Source organism: Capsicum annuum, chromosome 3 (genome assembly GCF_002878395.1).
Source record: "Capsicum annuum cultivar UCD-10X-F1 chromosome 3, UCD10Xv1.1, whole genome shotgun sequence".
In the NCBI taxonomy this organism is placed as follows: Eukaryota; Viridiplantae; Streptophyta; class Magnoliopsida; order Solanales; family Solanaceae; genus Capsicum; species Capsicum annuum.
In genome coordinates this window covers 247,466,108-247,487,075 of record NC_061113.1, presented here as the reverse complement: position 1 = coordinate 247,487,075, position 20,968 = coordinate 247,466,108, and the positions used below count along the sequence as shown (strand labels likewise).

The window sequence follows — 20,968 nt, the reverse complement described above, 5'->3', positions numbered from 1 at the left end:
GAGAAGTGATGTAAACTCTTTAGTGTGTAAGAAAAGTCTTTGAGTCACAAGTACTACACCTTGAAACTTGGATCTATGTCTTGCAAGGCTAACATAATACACACTCTTTTTCTTCAACTTCTAAGATCTGCAGCCACTTTTTTCAACAATATATGGAGATGGTGAAAAACATCAAGAACACAAACTTTGAGTCTTGAAGTTCTAAGGTTCAAGTTGGACCTCCCAAACAACAACAACAACTTCCCAAGCTTAAATTCCACACCACAATCTCCACAATACACGTTCAAAACTTGAACCAACAACACATCACACGTTCAAGTCTCGAACCCGCAACAACAATACCAACAACAATCGGCCACACTTTGTTCACATTAACAACATCAACATTTCAAGCTCAAATCTAAGATATAGACTCAACGTGTTAGTGAGGAACAAAACTAACACTTAGAGACAACAAAGACAAGTAAAAATATTTGCCAATACACAACAAGAACACAATTTTCGGCCAAAACACAAAATGAACAGATTGCTATTTTTCTGGAATTTTCAGATTTCAACTTTTTTTTAACAATTTTATTTTTTATTTTTCAACTAACAAGCCCAAGATTGATCTTGTGGGAACAAGATCAAGCCATGCTTTGATACCGAATGATACAATAAAAATCACGGGAACACTAAACACACCCCAAACAGTCCACTAATCAAAAGGATTCTTGGACCGATTGGAGACCTCACTCGGATTCGACAATGACAACAACAATAATGAAATGAAGAAGGTGTTTACCACACCAAAACAACAACAATAATATGAAGACAAGATGCACAACAACAAAGTGGTAACAATAACAACACTTCACGGGTTACATTAACAAAAACAAGAAACAACGATTACAACAAACAAGAGGATAGATAGTTAGACAAAATGAAGGTGTAATCTTAAAAACTCAAGAGCCTATTCCACTCTTGGACCTTTAACAATACACACAACGAATACCTAACTCCTACGTTGGCACAAGAGTGACCTCGATCTCCCAAGCATCCAACGTTTCCAAGCTTGAATCCAACACGAGTGATTCCACACTCAAGTTGATTTCCCTAGTTACAATTTCGGCCAAGGAGGGTCATTCTCTCTAGAGAGATGTTTCTAAATGTTACACTTTCATAATCAACAAAAACTAAAACTAAAAACCCTAAGAGGTTCTATATATAGTGTATTACAAAATAGAATACAAAATGACCACAATACCCCTCAAGGGTGAGGTGCCCATAAAGTGTAACTTAGGGGCTGTTTTTAGTGCATTTAGGCCCTCTTTTACACTTCACTTGTGCTACGCACTCGTTCTCGTCCATCCTCGTGATCGTACTCGTATCATGTACCCACCTAAACACTCGCAGTTTGACTTCCTTCTTCCTTATGTGCACCCCCATAGTTGCTAAAATTGTCAGCTAGTTCATTTTGCTCCAATAAATATGCAAGACTGGTGGATCATTCAGCTGGCAGAGGAGATATCTGCAATCATCCAAGCGTTGTGAGTAAAGTAAATTCGAACAAGTCAATGTATGTGCCACTTCATGGGCATCAATATTTATTTTCTATTTTAGAAATCTGTATCACATGACGTATAAAAGTGTATATACATACACCTTTATACCTTATTATTCATTGCATAGACATTATATGTACAAGTAATGTGCCTGCTTTGTATAACCATGTATATATACATTATACAAATTGCGTGAAATTTGTCACGTAGGATGTGTGTGCCTATTTGTTCAACTTTATTACTATAATTTAAGTGCCTAATTGTGCACCCCCAAAGCCTGAGGGCATGGATGCCAGTTGAGGCCAAGTTTATGTATCAATAGATGGAGATTCCATCAAACAAACTCTAGTAGCACATTTTCAGTAGTAATAACTCAAATATTCAGAGAATGATCTAACCATTCATTTATGAGAAAATCCTCAATTTCAAGAACACTGATGTGATAGTCTTACCATATAGTATTGAAGTTTTTGTTGTCTGCTGATGCTTGCAATAAAGGAAACAAGTGACACATCTAATGCCTAGATGAACTAGCAGCAAATGGAATGACACTAAAATATCAAAGAAATTGGAGTAAAAAATCATTACCTTGCTTGGTCCCGGAAGTATTTAGAGGACCCTGCAGACATTAGCATGCTTCCTCATTTTTATGTTAGCCAAAGCATGTTGCTTAAATACTCCTGGTGAAACAGCTAACGTACAAATTCAAGCCATAATATTCTGCCTGTTCATTTCAAAGTTTTTTCCAAATATGGGAATAGTTCTGTGGTCCTGAGTGTAATAATAATAACATGAGGCAGGCAGAATAGTAAGCTGGTACAAAAAAAGCAAATGAGAACTAAATACTTGGCATATGCAGCATTCTGTATCAAACAACTAATTGATAGTCTCCACCAAATATTGAAGTGTTTGTAGTCAGTTGATGCTTGCAATAGAGGAAACAACAAGTGACACATCTAATGCTTAGATGATTTAGCAGCAAATGGAATGGTAATGACACTGGGATATCAAAGAGTCCATATGTATTATTGATCAAGTTTATTCCAAATATGGAAATAGTTCTGTGGTCCTGAGTGTAATGACGATAACCCGAGGAGGGCAGAATAGCAAGTAGGTGCTTTACAAAAGCAAATGAGAACTAAATACTTGGCATATGCTAAACTTGAGCCTGAGGGTCCACCGGAAACAACCTCTCTACCTTCAAAAGATGGGTAAAGCTAGTTACAGGCGGAGCCAGGATTTTTTCTTAGGGGGTTCAAAATCTGAAGAAAAACTCATCGAAGGGGGTTCAACATCTAGAATATATAAATAAAAATTATTTTAATCATGTATTAATAATATAATTTTTCGTCGAAAGGGGGTCCGAACCCCCTTTAATAGGCTAGCTCCGCCTCTGAAGCTAGTAACACACCACCAACCCCGGATCCCACTTGTAGAATTACACTGATATGTTGTTGTAGAAAAGACAGGCCGAACTTACAGGCTGACACCCAAGTTTTCACGTTCTGGTACATCAGCCTTCACAGGCTCTAAAACATAAAAAGCCGGAAATCTTGTCATCCCAATCCAATTAGTAAACAACACAAATATTTGCAAGGAGGAGAAAAAAAAATGAATAGCAAAACTCCAGATTTCGAAACATGTATGTGCAAGTGATGTTGAGAGCGAGGAATGCAACGTGGGAAGAGAGCAATTCTCGAGTGCGGTGAACATGAGCCATTAAGGATCAATCATTATACGATTTTTCACAATCAGTTTTAAGCTAGAAGAAACATGTAATAAGCTCATTGATAACTGCTAAGATTAATAACTGCAGTTACTGTAAAAAAACACCACCCTTACTGAGATTGAGAGAAACCAAACTGCTTTTGGTCGCTAATGTAAAGAAAGCTTACAATATCATATGAAACTGGATATTCAGTCTAGGCAGCTTTTTAATTTCAGCATCCAATATACATTGTTCACAGCTAACATGGAGTTCTCTATGGCCATGAATGACAAATAAAACTTTTGGAGACCAAAACAACGCCTATGCTGGGGTATTTTGGCAAAATTCACTGGTCCAATCATCCTTCATAGATCACCTCGAAACTTTATCATAGTAATTCATCCAATAACTATACCACTGTTATATTTTGCCTCGACAACAATAGCAGGAGCCTAAGTTGCTCTGACTCGGGTGAGTATCTGGGGTCTGATTCGGGGGTATGTATCAAGGTGCGGATAAAAAAATTCAATATTATAAAGATATTCTAAATTTGAGAGATATTTTGCACAAAACTTGCATATATATATATATGTTGTAGAATTCAAGCTTTCATTCTCCAAGAGGGGTTACTATTCCATTCCCCTACGAATCCAACAATTTATAAAAGCATATTACAATAGAACAAATATAATTAAAATAATGAGTGTTAACTCTTGAAATAAATAATGTAACCAGGGATAGAGCACACCTGAGAAGTGAGAACCCGAAGCGCTACATACAGAGAGATACGAGGGAACAATGGAGTTCTAAATTTTTGAAGGGAGACCAAATTGTGAGTGGGAATTCTGAATACACTGAGGGAGAAATAAAATAATATTTGAAACACAAACGGCAGTTATACAGTATATCACCGCTAAAATCTCTGTAAACCGATGGTATTCAAAATTTTAGTGTGGTGTCTCAAAAACCGTTGTTTTACGTTCGCAGCTATTTCGATTTCGGGAGAGGAAGAGGACTTGCACATGGTGTTTATTGAACTTGAGAAGGCATATGACAGAGTTCCCAAGAGATTTTGTGGAGGTGCTTGGAGGCTAGAGGGTGCCCGTGACATACGTTAGGTCGATTCAGCACATGTATGATGGCGCGAAGATTCATGTGAGGACGGTAGGTGGAGATTCAAAGCATTTTCAAATTTTGATAAGGTCGCACCAGGGATCGACTCTTAATGTTTTGACGCGACATATTTAAGGGGTGCCTTGGTGTGTGTTAGTTGCTGGTGATGTGGTATTGATTGACGAGACTCGGGGAGGAGTTAATGATAAGTTGGAGATTTTGGAGACAGACCCTTGAGTCTAAAGGATTTCTCATTTGAGTAGGACCAACACGGAGTACTTGAAGTGTAAGTTTAGCTATGTGTCGCAGGAGGCTGACGTGGTTGTGAAGCTGGACTCTCAGGTCATTCAGAAGAGGGAGAGTTTCAAGTATCTGGGGTCTATGATTCAAGGCAATAGAGAAATTGACGAGGATGTCGCGCATCATATTGGGGCAGGGTGGTTGAAATGGAGGCTCGTTTCGGGTGTTTTATGTGATAAGAAGGTGCCCCGAAACTTAAAGGTAAGTTCTATAGAGTGGCAGTCCGACCAGCTATGTTGTATGGAGCGGAGTGTTGGCTAATTCAGAACTACCACATTCAAAAGTTAAAGGTGGCGGAGATGAAGATGTCGTGTTGGATATGTGATCATACCAGAAAAGATAAGGTGAGGAATAAGATTATTCGGGAGAAGGTGGGAGTGGCTTCGGTGGAGGACAATATGCGTGAAGTGAGGTTACGTTGGTTCGAGCACGTGATGAGGAAGGGTTCTGACACTCCAATGCGGAGGTGTGAGCCACTGGCTATAGATGATTTTAGGCGGGGTAGAGGTAAGCCGAAGAAATATTGGAGGGAGATGATTAGACATGATATAGAGCAGTTACAGCTTACGGAGGATATAACCCTTTATAGAAAGATGTGGAAGATGCGGATTAGGGTAGAGGATTAGGGGGTGAAAGAGTGTCAGTCGCAGTAGGGGGCATTCCTTATTTGTGTCTGAAATTTCTTGTTTGTGGGTTGTGTGCTGTCTAAGGTTTCGTATATATAGTTTTAGTAGTATCTTGTGGCACTTATATTATCTTGTGGCTAGCGGTAGTTTATTTTGCTTGCATAAATTTATATGCATTTATATTTTGTTGCTATACTATTATTGGTTCTAAACCGAAGGTCTATCGAAAACAACTCTCTCTACTTCTCCTGAGGTAGTGATATGGCCTACGTACACTCTACCCTTCCCAGACCCCATTAGGTGGGAATACATTGGGTATGCTGTTGTTGTATTGTCAACGAAACTTGTCAGAAGAAAAAAGGAAACATGATAGACAAATTCCTCATCATTTTTTTAATAAGTGCCCCCTCCTCCAGTCCTCCCACCTGCCAAAAAATAGAGAAGGAAAAGAATTCTCTAATATGCTCAAGCAATTTCAACATGAATTGAGCTTTTTTTCACCAGACAAGACATTAGACCCAAATTTACCGTTCCCTCCCTCTGTAATACCTCACCATGCTTGTATACCTGACTATCTACTTCAAGTAAAAGTAAAGAAAGGAGGAAACTTTCTTCAACTCTAACCCCCCAAAACATAGGCAAACTCTTTTTCTTTCAATTAGTAAGTTCAAGATTGAAATCGCATAGTACAAATACAGTCAAAACGAAAATTTATAAAATATAAGGCAAACCAAACAAGAAAAAAGGAGAGACAGAATCTAACTATACTGAATAAAATTGATCTCTTGCATGCGACAGAGTCTAATTATAGCGAATAAAATTGATCTCTTGCAGTTATGGAAACAGATTTTGTAATCATTTTGTATCATTGTGAAAGATCGGTCGTACAGCAGCCTTAAAATCTTCATAAAACCTTTGCTCTGAGAACATGGAGGCTCGTTTCCTTGCAGCAGCAGCCATCTCCAGCCGCTCATTCTCTGGCATCTTAATGACTTCAATGATGGCTTCAGCAAATTCCTCTACACTCTTGGCAAGAAACCCGGTCTGCTTTCCATCTTCTGGTAACACAATATCCATCCTTGGGCCAGCTGAATTATGCGCTGAATGAAACCAAAAAGCTTGAAGTTAAACAATAAGTTCAGTGAATCTATTAGAATATTATGCATTTTAGAGTCCCACAGGGAAAACGATTATAATGTACTATGTAGAATATAACTATAAATAGGACTCATTGTAATAATATAGATTCGCATTTTAATTTAAAAAAAATCTTTACTTTCTCACATGGTTTCAGAGCATGGTAAAATATAGTCGTGCAAGATAGCATCTTCTTCCAGGAGAGAAATTTCAGTCATTGTGAAATTTTCAGGGGAAATAACGGGCAGTCTGTGTTATTACCACTTTCACCAGTAATCTGAGAAATTAGTAATACCAAAAGATTCAGAAAGCTCCGGCAATCAAACCCCAAAAAACCTTTCAGGTAGAACCCTATTTATGCGTCCTCACGGGCCTCTCGGATCTCTCCGGCGCCAACAGCGCATCTGACACACATGTCAGTGCGTGAGGCATGTTCATGTAACTTTTTGAGCTGCTTTTCTTCTTTTTTTGGGGGGTGGGGCCACCCAGTCATTCCGAGCAAATCTATCCACTATTTTACAAATTCCGGTAGCCGGAATCCTAATCCGGCCAAACAAGTTCATCTTTTCCGACAAGTCTATGTCTCCCGAAGGTGTTTCTCATCGTTTCGGGCCATAGACTAACCCGTGCAATCGACATACAGACCATAGGTCTTTCTTGGTTATTCTCGGGCTCAAAAGGGGTACCATTGCTACTCACCTTTCTTGGTTATTCTCGGACTCACATTTTTGAGTCTCGGCCTTACTTTTGCATTTTCTTTTGGAGGACCTGACATGCACCCCCTTAAGCTAATCACTTTGTATTTTATCAAAATTCTGCAACAAATAGGTGTATTTATTTAGTGGTTTATGTTGACGATATCGTTGTCACCGACAATGATCAAGATGACATCACTAATTTAAAGGAATGTTTCTCTCAGCACTTCCAAACTAAATACTTTGGTAGATTAAAGTATTTTCTAGAAGTTGAAGTTGCTCAATTCAAATTAAGCATTGTTATTTCATAACAAAAATTATGCCTTAGACATTCTTGAGGGGACTGAAATGACGGGATGTGGTGCTATGAATCCGAATGCTAAACTCCTGCAAGGATAAAAGAGCCCCCCAATGTTGATCCTCCCATGTGCATAATGTTAATTTTTGACTTGAATCATGATAAGAGATGATAAAGGCGTGTTTTGGGAAAGTTTCGGATTTTCGAAAGGGGTTCGGAGTCATTTTAGGGCCCCGAGGCAGTGAGGGTCCGTGATAAGAGCGTGGCACGCTGGCTACCCTCCACGATAGCGGCATGCCACGCTGCTATGTAATTTTAGTACAGTTTTGTTTTCTTTCACTTAAGGGCGAGGGCTTTTTGGTCCTTTACCCCTTAAACGACTTAAAAACGCATAAATGACTCCTTTGCCTTCAATTATCAAGATCAAACCTTACTCTTCTCCTTTTAACTCCCAAGTCACGAAACTTCTCCTTTTTAACTCTCAAGTTACGAAAATTCAAGGATTTTACAAGAATTTCATCATTCGGGCTCTAAACTCCAATTACTCTTCGATTTCTTCTATATTTCAGGCATGTTACTCATTCCTTAACTCGTATTTTACGTTGAGGCATAAATTTATTCAATATTCATGTGTTTTGAATTGATGAGTTTGGAATTGGGTTGAGGATTTTTGGTTGTTAACACTTAAATTACTTTTCCCTTGTGTTTAATGGATTTTTCATGCTAACTGATGGCTTTGGGACTGAATTGGTGCATTGTGATGATGGTTGAAATGGATGACATGGGTTTCTTCGAATTGATGAAATTTTGGCTTAACAATGACATTAACTTCAACCCGCTTTATAATCTTGTTTTGAATATGGATTTTTACACAATTTAACTCATCTTTTGGAAACATTGCATTGCATTGAAGGATAAATGGTTAAAAAGGATTTTGGATGCCCTTGGTGGCTATGGTTTGATTTTTTTTTTTAAAATCGGTAAATGGAGTCAGTTTGGTTAGATGGATTGGTTGGGCATAAATGGAATAACTTGCAAGCATATTGGCATGACAATACCAAGTTGGGAAATGCCTTAATAAAAGGATTTCATGGTTAATAGTTGGTTTATGTGCAAACTGTTATAATTTGGGCTTAAAGGGAGTTGTGTAGTTCACCGAGGTGTAGTCCCAGGGGAACCAATACTGGAAACCACGTTTGCCAACGTTGGGGTCTATGACCACTGTGACAGATTTGCACAATATATCTTGGAAAGGCTAATTAACTATTGGTGGTTTTAGCCTATTCTCCGGTACATGCGGCTACAATGGACAGGGACCCTTCCGGCAAGGGAAGTCGGACTCATATAACCCGTGGGTGCCTTTAAGTAGGTACGAACTACACAGTTCGGGACTAAATCTTCAAACGATCATGTTCATGTCCATTGTCCCATTACCAACATCCATATATATGTATGAGTGTTGTGCATATGGTTTAAGATTGGATTTTTGGTAAATGCATTATTTTATCCATCCCCTTGTATTGCATGCCAATGCTCGCCCCACTGACCATCCCCGGACATTACATCGTTTCATGATGTAGGTTCCGACGGCTTTTCTTGTGACCCTATGCAGCGTTGTGTGGCTCATTACTCTCGTGGATCAGTTGTGAAGTAGTGAGCCATCCATCTTTCGGAAGGCCTAGTATCTCTTAGTTTATTTATCATTTCACTTCCTTTGGATTTCCTTTTGTCATAGTCGGAGGAATGTCCCGACTTAGCTGATGTTCTTAGATTAGAGGCTTTTGTGGACCGTATTGAGATGTCATTGATGTTTGGTTTTGACTGCTTATCTTTCTTTGAGGATATATACATCTTTTATTGTCTTGGTTGGCTTCTGCTGTTTACTTATATTGTGCTCTTGAGGTAAGGCTAAGAGGGTTATCCCCAGCCCACAGTGCGCTTGGGATGCCCGTTACGGCCAGGCCCGAGTTCGGGTCGTGACACCAATGATCTTGAAAGATATATGAATCATCTCAAAGTAACTATACCTTGACATTTCTTTGCCCAAGTTAGTTTATGGATTCTCACTGTGATAGTCATTCGGATGCAGTTGCCTACATTCTGTGATATATAAAAAGTCATCTCTAGGCAAAGGACTACTCTTCGAGGATCGATATCATCATCAGATCATTGGATATACAAATACTAATTATCCAGGGTCAACTATTGATAGATGTTCTACATCAGGATGTAGCAAGGATGTAGCAACTAGTGAGCTAAATTGGATTAAATAGTTGCTTAGAGAACTGAAATTTGGAGAAATCCATCGGATGGAACTTGTGTATGATAATGAAACGGCCCTTCATATTGTGTCAAATTTGGTATTTCATGAGAGGAATAAGTAAATTGCGATTATCACTTTATCAAAGAAAGATGCTCCCAGGAGATGTTACAAAATTTGGTGAAGTCCAATGATCGGCTTGCAGATATTTTCACCAAGTCCCTCAAAAGTCCTTGTATTGGTTGCATTTGTATCAAGCTAGGTATATATGACTTATATGCACTAGCTTGAGGGTGTGTGTTAGGCTATCATGTGTATGTGTCCCGGATGAAAAGGGATTATTATGTACTATGTAGAATTTTTTGGGGTAATAAATGTGAAATAATACCATAGACAAACAAAAGTAATACAACTAAAGAATGCCTAGAACCACAACCACCTTCCAGGAAGAGTATTATGGTGGCCTAGGCTTCAGAATGGAAAACAACTAATTAAACAACCTTTGATGTAAACTATGACGTCTACAAACCATTTTACAGTGATATTTCTAAATTGTTTCTGGTTCCTAGCTTGCCATATATATAAACTATGGCTCCCCATATGGCAGTGATCAGCTACTTTTGTTGTTGCCTCCATGGCCTCCTCTTGATCCACTTGATAGTCTGCCTTACTCCAGTCTGTTGCACATGTATTCCAGACCAAGTTGCCAATGTGTCCCTTACTACTGCTGTACAAGGGCATTCAGCAAGCATATGCTTCTGAGTTTCTATTAGTCCGGTATCACACAAGCAACATGTTTCATCCACAGGAACCTGTAGAACACTAACCATGTTGTTATCAAGCAGTTCCGACAACAACTTTCTATTGTTGTGTTCATCGGCCAATTCCGAGATTCCCCGAATTTTTTTGACAAGTGAAATAGTATTTTTAGGCAAATACAGTCAGTTTTTTCAGATTTTTTCATTCTTGCAGTATGTATCTTGCATCACTTATTTTAGAAGGTTATATGAACTTAGTTTACAACAAACTGGGAACCAATATGTTAAATAATCAAATGAATTCTCAATCGGATTATAATGAGTTCCTTAAGTACAAAGCAAGTGCGCAGACATCCTCCGAGATAGCTTTGATAGTTATACAGGAAATAGCCAATATTGTCCAAGGCACGCTTATGACCTGAAGAGAGGCTCAAAACATGTTGAGTGCTTCACCTCGTTTAATGGCGCTTCAGTGTTGTCATCAAGGTTCTAAGGCATTCTTTCCCTTGCCAATGAGCCTCTTTTGAAGAGGCGACACTAAACAATTGATATTTCACTATATTGTAATTTTCTTTGTTCATATATTTGACATTCATGCTTATAATTGTTAGTCTTGGACTAAACATTTGTACTTGTATTTTTTCTCCCTTTGCACCTTCTTTTTTTAAAGACCACATTTGTTTGGTGATTTGCACTTAAAGCCCCAATGGACCTCAGAGAGCTTTTCCACACTTTTTGCTTTTGATAGCACTGGTAATAACTTCAACTGCGTCTCTCAATCTTATTCTCCTTGTAGCTGGGCTATTAATTCAGGAGCTTTTGATCACATTTCTGGTAGTAAATTTGTTTCCACTACTATTTCTTACTCTCAATCTCTTCCAACAATCACAATGGCCAATAGGTTGGTCGAATAGGTCAGGCTAGTTCACTTCCTTACCTTTGAATTCAGTTCTTTACATTCCTATTAGTCCTTTTAATCTCATATTCATTGGTCACTTAGGGGGTGTTTGGATTGGCTTTTAATAAGGAGCTTATAAGCCAAAAGTCAAAAGCCATAAGTTGGTATTACCCTACTTTTGGCTTTTGGCTTATTTTGATACTTTTTAGCTTAAAAATAAGTGGTTGAAAGCACTTTTTTACTTTGTCAAACTGAAAAAGTGCTTAAAAGCTAAAAGCACCTAAAAATAAGCCAATCCAAACACCCACTTAGCCAAACCACTTAACTACTTTGTTCTATTTTTTGATGACTTTTTATACAGGAACGCAGTCCCGGGATGGATCATCGCTGCCAAACGTGAATCACATGGACTTCATTACCTTATCCTTCCTAAATCACTCACATCTTGTCCTACTTCAAAAGCTAGTCTTGTTAGGGGTCGTTTGGTGTAAGGTACTAATACAAATAGTCCCGGGATAAAAATTTTGGTGCTTCGTTTGGTTGCCTAATTCGGGATAACTTATCCCGGTACAAATAAATAGTTCCGGAATAAGTTATCCCATACATTTGATGGTATAACAATCCCACCTTAATTTATCCTAGGGATAAATTCGTGAAAAGACATAATTACCCTCCAAATTCTTGATAATCACTTTATATATATATATATATATATATATATATATTTTACTTTACTACTGTATATAAAAGAGAACGTGAGTTTTTGGTAGTCCTCACATCAATTTTTTTTTGTCAATTTTATCCCTAATTTAAATTTTAATTACTCTACAAATTTTTATCCATTTGCTAAATTTGAACAATTATATGAGCTTATTAAATGCTACAAAAATGATGAGTCATGGAAAAATGATTGTAACACCATAAAAACTACTCCTATTTATACAATCAAATTCAAAATTGATCCAAGGGCTTATTGTCTTTTTATTTTGTAGATATGTTTATTAATCTTATTTCAAATTTTCATTTTTCCTAACAAATTTATCATGGACAAGTAATTAAAGTATCTTGACATTCCCTTTCTAACTTAATACATGCTTAATTATTAAATAAATAAATAAATTATTTTTTATATTTAGCTAAAAATATTTGAAAATTTAATTGTAAAAAAAATATAATTTGACTCTCCAATTAATGATACTAAATAATGAAAAATGGGAGTAATTCTTTTTCACATTTTTTGGTGATGAATTTTTTTAACAAAAAATGAGATTATCAATATTTTATAGAATTTACGGCAAAATAAGTAATTTAACATAAAATATTAAAACTTCATGTACGTTTAAGAAATATTAATATAAATTTCTTAACATGTATTTTTAGGAAAAAGAAACTAATAAGTTTAAAAAAAAAAGTAGCTTTTAAAATGAATGCAATGCATATTATTTTTAGTACCACAAACCAAACAACCACTAAAAAAGTAATATCAGGATAACTAATCTCAGTACAACTAATCTCATTATAACTAATCCCAGCATAACTTGTTTCCCAACAAAACGACCCCTTACTAGTTTACCCAATCTATTAAAAAGTCATGACATCCAAGTTTATCAAACTTCAAAAAAGGCACTTGGCTTGTCTCACTTGTCCACTCTAGACAGTGAGTCGTGTTAACTCGGTAAGCATTTTCACTCCTATTTCCCTCGATGTCCTGATAATCGGAAGAGTTGTTCACTTTAGTCATTCAAATTTTTGGCCTCTGGCTGGATCAGTTCAACCTTGGGGATTCTGCTACTTTGTTTCACTAATGATTATTCCAGGTGCACTAGGATATTCTTGATGAAAAATCGACCTAAGTTGTTTCTATAATTAGCTTTGGGGTTTCTATCAGGACATTTTGTAGTGATAATGCCCCAAAGTATTTATCTTCTCTTTCAGCAATTCATAAACTATCATGAGATCATTCATCAAAATATTGTCCTAGTAGCCTGTTTGGGATTACTTTTTTTTGAAAAGAAGGATGTTTGGTAAATTTGCAAAAGTGCTTTTAAAAAGAAGCAGAAGCAAAAAAATTCTGCTTTAAAAAAAAAAAAAGAAGAAAAATTGTTTTTTGATGACAAAAATATCTTTATCACTTACACACACACATATATACATACATACATACATACATATACATGCATACATACATACATATATATATATATATATATATACTCAACACACACACGTTATAACTAATTAGCATATCTTATAAGTTTGATTTTAAAATTTTATACTTCACATTTACATCATAATTCTTTATTTCATTCTATGATTTATATATTATTATTTTATTTTTCACTTATTTTTTTAAATAAAATTGAAAATATCATTAATGATAATGATCAAAGAATATATAACTCTTTATTTTTTATTATTAATGCTAATAAATGACAAACAAATCACATTGCAAGATCAAATGATATTTTGGCAGCACTTGTAAACTTTTTCTCGAATATTTAATTTTAGATAAATAATTCATGAAAAGTGACATATTTGTTACCATGTGGTGAATTTTTTCATATGTAGTGATTTAATTTATGGAATAATTTTTAAATTCATTTTTGTTTGATGTTTTTAAGTAATATATCATCATTTAATATTTCTAATGTATCTATGTATATAAATAGTGATTGAAAATTTTATAGTAAGTACTTTTTAATTAAATAAAAATAAAATTTTAATTAAAAATATTAGCATAGTTATTTAAAATAAATTTTCTCTATAAAATGATATGTCCTTTTTGGTAATTTGCCTCTTAAAAGCACTTCTTGGAAAAGAGTATCCAAACACAATCTGTTTATCAAAAAGCACTTTTCAAATGTGTTTACCAAACAGAAATTGTTTTTTTCCAAAAGCACTTTTATGAAAAGCTATTTTACAAAAATGTTTCTCAAATAAGCAATTTTCTAACGGCAATCTCAAACAGGCTCTACATCTCAACAAATGGGGTAGCTAAAAGGAAGAATAAACATCTCATTGAACAATCTCAAACGGGCTCTACATCTCAACAAATGGGGTAGCTAAAAGGAAGAATAAACATCTCATTGAGACTGCTAGTACCGTATTCAAGAAGATGTAGTTCCCACATCCTGTTGTTTTATAAATCATATGCCACCTTCGTCTACCCATAATCAAATTCCATACTCCATTTTGTTTCCTCACACCTTTGTTCTCTTTACGACCTCGTATCCTTGAGAGCATAATGATTTGGGGATAACTCATCAGTTAGGGATGCGGAAACATATTAACTGGAGCTCAAAGAACAGATCCTTTAACCGTTTTCCAGAATAGAGAAATAGAGGGCTCATGGCAGACATAAACACGGCAGGGATATTGTCTTCAGAAGGAGTGATTGAGAATTGGAAAGGGAAGTACAGCTTCTCAAGTTACTGGAGAGCTTTCAGGGTCTCATCTCAGAAGCAGACAGGCTAAAAGGGACAGCACGGAGCAATAAGACTTATCACTGAACCAATCCGGAGAACAATTGCACCACATAAGATAGTTCATTCTCTTGGTAGTGGCTTGTAAAACCTATTTGATAAGGACAATCTTCTGAGGAAGGATCACATATCTGCAACAGAAGATGCTGAGGGTAACAACCATATCTTTTTGTGTTGCCCCTGCATCCCAGTTGTGGCATTTTGTCTAAACCTTTTGGGTCTCAGATTGGTGATTGCCAAGAACCCCCAAGGAACTTAAACAGGAAAGGCCTGAGCGAAACCAACAGAAGAAAATGGAAGACCATCCCAGCACGCATCTGGTGGACATTATAGAAGGAACGAAATCCCCAAGTGTTTTTGGGGACAAGGCTGACTCCAGTTGAAGATTAAATGCAATTGTATGCTTTTGCTAACTCTCTGGTGTAGAATGATGCTCTATTAGACTATCAGTTTCTTAAACAGGAAAAGTCTGAGCGAAACCAAAGAAGAAAATGGAACACCATCCCAGCATGCATCTGGTGGACATCATAGAAGGAAGGAAATCCCCAAGTGTTTTTGGGGACAAGGCTGACTCCAGTTGAAGATTAAATGCAATTGTATGTTTTTGCTAACCCTCTGGTGTAGAATGGAGTATGTTCTATTAGACTATCAGTTTCTTAAAATATATATTGTACCACTGATTTTTTAAAAAAAAACAGAAAGATACCATCCATCCTGCTTGGATCTACTAGAGCAGCTACTTGCCCTGTGTTGACAGCGTTCAGAGTTGGCATGGTCAATTTGCAAAACTAATGAAATCTAAATGACATTCAACCAGATATGTAGTTGAACCTCCAAACCTTTTTTCTTCTTTTTTGTTGGAAACTTAGAACTATTAAACCAAGGAGGTTTAATAAGTACGAGTAAGCAAATTGACCTTCATAATCAGTTCCACTAGTCACTTTTCTCATTGATACGCAACCATACATTTTTCTCACGACTGTCAATCACGATAATGTATCCACAAGGAATGACCACAGAAATCCAAGAAAAAAAGACAAAGCTGGACTTCCTTATCAGGGAAAAAAAGCCTTTAGTTTGTGAATCATCTCATTTAGATAATAATAGAACTTATACAATCACGCAGTTAAAAATATCCAGCAGGAAGCATATAAATAGGACTTATTGTAGTATGAACAAGCTTTTGCAATCAAATCCCTAAATGCGGCTCTTCTGCTAGTACAACAATAAATAGGACTTATTGTAATAATGTAGAAGCGCAGTACAAACAAGCTTTTGCAATCAAATCCCTAACTGCTGCTCCTCTACTAGTACAACTATAAATAGGACTTATTGTAATAATGTAGATGCGCGTCTGAATAATATTTTCCTGTGTTTTCTCACAGAATCAAATACAAAGCAAAAGAGAAACAACACAATATGACTAACCAATTGGTATAGCACCAGAAGCCATGTATTCCACTACACTTATACCGAAGTGCTCATCTGTCATGGAATGGATTCCAGCTACAGCACCACCTAGAAGTCTGATCAAATCACTGCATTAACAGTAGATTAAAAATGAGAATCAGGCTTTTATCCAACATGTATTGAAGTGATCGAAATGGATAAGCTGCCTAAACATTTCACAATCTCTTTCTAACACACAGAGAGCTAATAGCACTAATATCCCATCAAGTCTAGTTAGCTTTTTACACCCACGCATAATATTACTTCTCTCTGTGTATTACAATGACCTAAACATCCAGCCAATCTATTAAAGTGTTTACTTGCCTTGAAAAATAGCTTCAAGCAATGACAGAAAAGGTCTGGTCCAGACATTTCAGCAAAATCATGCTTTGGAGTTCAAGAATGTCAGACTACGTACTAACCTGTACAAAACATTCTTGTGGAACTCAACATGATCATCCACATCCAACTTAATAGCTAGGTCCTTCAAATTTTGCAACCTTTTCTCATCCGCTTCATTCCTACAACTACCCACTAGTTGGATTTTCGGCCTTGGCAGATCTTGGTCTAACTTTTTTATGGCAACTGCAAACGCCTCAAGTTGGAGTGGGTGTGCCTGACTCACAGAAAAAAAGAGGTTTTACAGGACATCAACGTTGCAATATATCTTCAAACACCTGCACAAGTATGGTACCTTGATTTCCACAAGGACCACATAAGAATCCCACCTTCTCTGGTCGGAACTGAGCGACAGATACTATCTTCGGAGGCTTCATTGACTTTTCCAGCGGAAGCATCTATCAAGAGCAATGTCATGTTTGTAGCTTATATTAGCCATGCAACCTTGCAGCTGCTTAAATCCAAGCCAGACTGAATACACTAACACAAAAATTGGTAAGACCTTTAAAGAAGAAGACCAGAATTTCATTTCCTTAAATTTTCACCAAAGCAAGAGCCACGAGAGTTCAATAAGATTGAAAGGAGAAATTCGTCTGAAAATTACACTCATCCTACTCCCATCATATACTGAATAAATTCCAAAACGCAGGACAGTACTTACTGTTAAAAAAAAAATTGAAAGGGCTAACAGTAAAAATATTGGCCTCAATGTTTTTTTATTTTTTGAGAATATATTGGCCTCAATGTTAAATTAAACAAACCTTCAGAAAGGCGAAAGCATCAATAAGTTTAGGCATCAGGAGGAGGAAGAAGGGTTGTATTAACACCGAACAAGTAAGAAATAAATACAAACCTGAAGTCCAGAAGTATCACAGGGAGGATACACGCGCCTAATTCGAGCTGGTATTCCCCACAGCTTCTCAATATGAGATTGAGTCCATGAAGAATTAACCATCGCAAGGTGTGCATAAGAACCAACAATGCCGTACAGACAGCTAAACAATGCATAATAGATGACCTTGAACCGGGATAGTATCGCACTGCCAGAAAAGCAACTTCATGAGCTTCATGCCCGGATACAATACAAGCGGATGAAAAGCAAAGAATTTACAATCTGGACAAATTCAATCCCTTGAATTTATAATTCCACAAAACCCACTAATGTATATGTATACATTCATGGAGAAGAGGATTAACGTCTTGCCATAGTATGTCAATATATCTTCTTATGACTGTCACTTGACAAATGAACATATTAATTTGATAAAAGGATATGCATACATGTTACAAAGTCTAAGCGACAAAATTGTTAATACTGGAAAGGAAAGATGAAAAGATACAAGCAGGTGAACAATTTCCCATGGGTGCGCTAGGCCCCACTTAGTTCACAGACAACAGAAAAGGCCCCAATGGTCTTTTACTTTTTGTTTCAATGACACGTTTTTATTATCTTCAACAAGGTAGATAAGCCTTTAGGTGATTCGTTCTACATAATAGCACCAAAACTTCCACCCAAATGATATCTTACCATGAAACCCTATAGATGGCATATGCTGATATAAAGTAGTTGAACTCACCTCCTGGCAATCAAGGAATCATTGTTGTACATTGAACTGCGCCCATGAACACGAGACAGCATGTCTAAACTGATAGTTGGATAATGAGCATAGCAAAAAACTTTGCATCCAAATGTACGGGCAACTGGATAAGTAAAAGCATATCCACTGGTATCAAAGTAATATAAAGGTGTATATTTGCCCAAAGCTTCCCACGCAAGGTAAATCGATCCAAAGCTTTGACCAATCATTGTGAAACGAGGGTAAGTGGTTTCTTCGACCCACTTTCTCTTATGCAGATGGACCACCTGATGTACACCAGAGGATATCATTAATTACGAGCAAAAATGACATTGAATGCCAATATCTTGAGGTTAGGAATGAAGAATTTCGAATTACAACATTATGCAGCAATTATTTGTTCAGGGTATTATACGAGATTGTGATTACCACTATCAAACATACACCAGTGATGAAGCATCAACAAGAGGAACACAAAATGCAGCAATACAGGTGAAAGGCGAAGAAGGAATATAAAATACAGATATCTAAAAGTACAAACTAACATAAATAAATATTAAGTACAAATCAAAGGATTTCAATGTGTCTAGATTATCAAACAGCGAGGATGCGCAAAGGCTACATGATAACGTTGAAATACTTGCTAATAGAAGCTAGGAGTTCCCCTGATAACTACAAACACTTGATACTCTAGTTGGAAAGAAACGATGGGGTTTGAGACATGGGTAAGGGAAGGGGAATAAGATGAAAAAACAAGGGCAAAAGTGAAATAGGAAGTTTTTTGTTTAGCTAAACAACAACATACCCTAGTGTAATCCCACAAGTGGGGTCTAGGGATGGTAGGATGCACACAGATCTTACTCTACTTTTGTGGTATAGAGAGATTGTTTTCACTAGAGCCTTGGCTCAGAAGGAAAGTTTCCGAAGCAGGATTGCAAGAAAAATATGACGATGAAATAGCATGGCACAAAGGAAATGCATCAATAAATAGTAATACATATCAAGACTAAGAGACTATATGACTTCTAAATAATACTACTAATAAGGAGAAGAGGAGCCTAGCCCCTTACCTCTCACGCATAAAGTACAAAAACACTCGGCTATCTACTAACCGTCTACCCTATCAATGACCTCCAAATATTTCTTATCCAGGGTCATGTCTTCGGCTACCTACTATACATGACGAGTTCATTATTTAAAATTTTGCAGCTCAATTTTTCCTTAATCAACTAATTATCTTTGTCACATAAGATTTGATTCATAAACCGACGAGTAAGTCCTTTGAGATCAAATCAACACAATTTTATCTGTGTAATCCCAATGAATTAAAACATCGAAAGACTCAACTCCATATCACTTTTCTTCATCTTGAACTCAATTATCATTTTGGCAATGCATAGCCTACACAACTTTGGAACTAAATATCGTTTCCATTACATATTATGACATTGAGGGAAAACACACCAAAAGTAAAGGAGTACCTGAGGAGGATGGATTAATTTGACACCAAATCGATCAAGGGCACGTGCAGTAAGTGTATCAGGGGAAGCATCGAAATCACCAGTATATATAACACAATCCAGATTTGGGTCTTCATCTTGTATAGCTTTTACGGCGCACCATAACACTCGTTCCCCACCACCTCCATCGTTGGCGTATGGGTGGAAGATCCCAATAGCCTTCTTTCTGTTTCTCCGACCATTGATTACAGTTAACACTAATCTAATTGCTGCTTGAGCAATTAACACCGTTATGGCAATAACGGCACTGATTAAAACCCAATCAGGAAACCCCATTTTTTGATAATGGAGGAAACTTTAGTTCTTAATTGGAAACAGCCGTTCAAATTTCTGAGAAAGAAAAAGAAAAAGTCATGCTGTTTTTTGGTCCTTAGCCCAGTGGCCAAACTTTCTAGCTCCGGTTAGAGCCGTTAATGTTGACCCGTTGGGTCGGCCTAATTTGATGAAGTTGATTTTTCGTTTTTACAGCCCATTTAAGAATATTTAGGAACAGAATTTTTTAGCTTGATTCGGATAAATTTATGAGGTTTGAACAAGGGTTGAGTTAGTCCATTGCCGATCCATAACTCAAATACATGCAATTATTTGAATTGTTTATTAGTATTTTTATTTGTTTCATAGGATATTATGTCAAAAATTACTTAATTTTATTATTAGGAGTATTTTTTGGGGTGTTGGAAACTTGATTAACAAATATTAACACTACAGTTCTAGCTACAGTTATTTGTGAAGCATTTGGTCCTAACCAAATTTTGAAGGCCCAGACATTTCTGGTGGTTTGGGTCATAGCCCATTATCCATATTCTTTTGGATAAGCCCAGCAAACAAATTGGCAACCATTATATCCATTCTTCTTAGGCATTCTTTGACGAAAAAAAAACTATTGAATAGCTACAATCTCAAGCTGTGTACATTATATTAGATGAAAGAAATGTGAAAGCTTAATTTAAACGAAATATTTAAAATCACGCTCCATGCATCACACACCAATTTGAATTAAACAAAACCTCTATTGCTATATCTAAGAATTTTTTTTTAGGATTTTGTTTTGTGTAAGATAACTAGAGGTATCAAATTTAGAGTTTTAGCCTAAAAAAATGTAACCAGCGTTCAGCCAAACCAACTCAAATTCTAATAGATTTGGCTTATGGGTAAATTCTATACAACCCATATTGAGTGGTTAATTTGGGTCAATTTGGACAAA

The 20,968-nt window shown here is 36.6% G+C and overlaps 1 protein-coding gene and 1 long non-coding RNA gene across 2 annotated transcripts; both read right to left on the bottom strand.

The window, feature by feature from the left end:
* Positions 1-818: 818 nt before the first annotated feature.
* Positions 819-4,898, bottom strand: LOC124897161. The gene is made up of 3 exons (XR_007053825.1): positions 4,001-4,898; positions 2,133-2,315; positions 819-1,510 (listed from the first exon to the last, which is right to left on the bottom strand). It is a non-coding gene; the product is annotated as an uncharacterized LOC124897161 (long non-coding RNA).
* A 1,143-nt stretch (positions 4,899-6,041) lies between these two features.
* LOC107862527 (GDP-Man:Man(3)GlcNAc(2)-PP-Dol alpha-1,2-mannosyltransferase) lies at positions 6,042-20,208 on the bottom strand. The gene is made up of 7 exons (XM_016708133.2): positions 19,726-20,208; positions 18,245-18,531; positions 17,521-17,707; positions 16,997-17,065; positions 16,691-16,884; positions 16,248-16,357; positions 6,042-6,391 (listed from the first exon to the last, which is right to left on the bottom strand). The coding sequence occupies exons 1-7, from the start codon at positions 20,038-20,040 to the stop codon at positions 6,147-6,149; spliced, it is 1,407 nt and encodes a 468-aa protein (XP_016563619.1). The 5' UTR covers positions 20,041-20,208; the 3' UTR covers positions 6,042-6,146.
* Between the last annotated feature and the right edge of the window lie 760 nt (positions 20,209-20,968).

What these genes read in the sequence shown, in the direction of transcription:
- LOC107862527 (XM_016708133.2), bottom strand. Translation starts at nt 20,040, where the DNA reads ATGGGGTTTCCTGATTGGGTTTTAATCAGTGCCGTTATTGCCATAACG. An exon ending in CTCAGTTCCGACCAGAGAAG is followed by an intron (nt 16,885 to 16,996) that starts GTGGGATTCTTA and finishes TCTGTGAGTCAG; the next exon opens with GCACACCCACTCCAACTTGA. An exon ending in TTCTGGTGCTATACCAATTG is followed by an intron (nt 6,392 to 16,247) that starts GTTAGTCATATT and finishes GGTTTCATTCAG; the next exon opens with CGCATAATTCAGCTGGCCCA.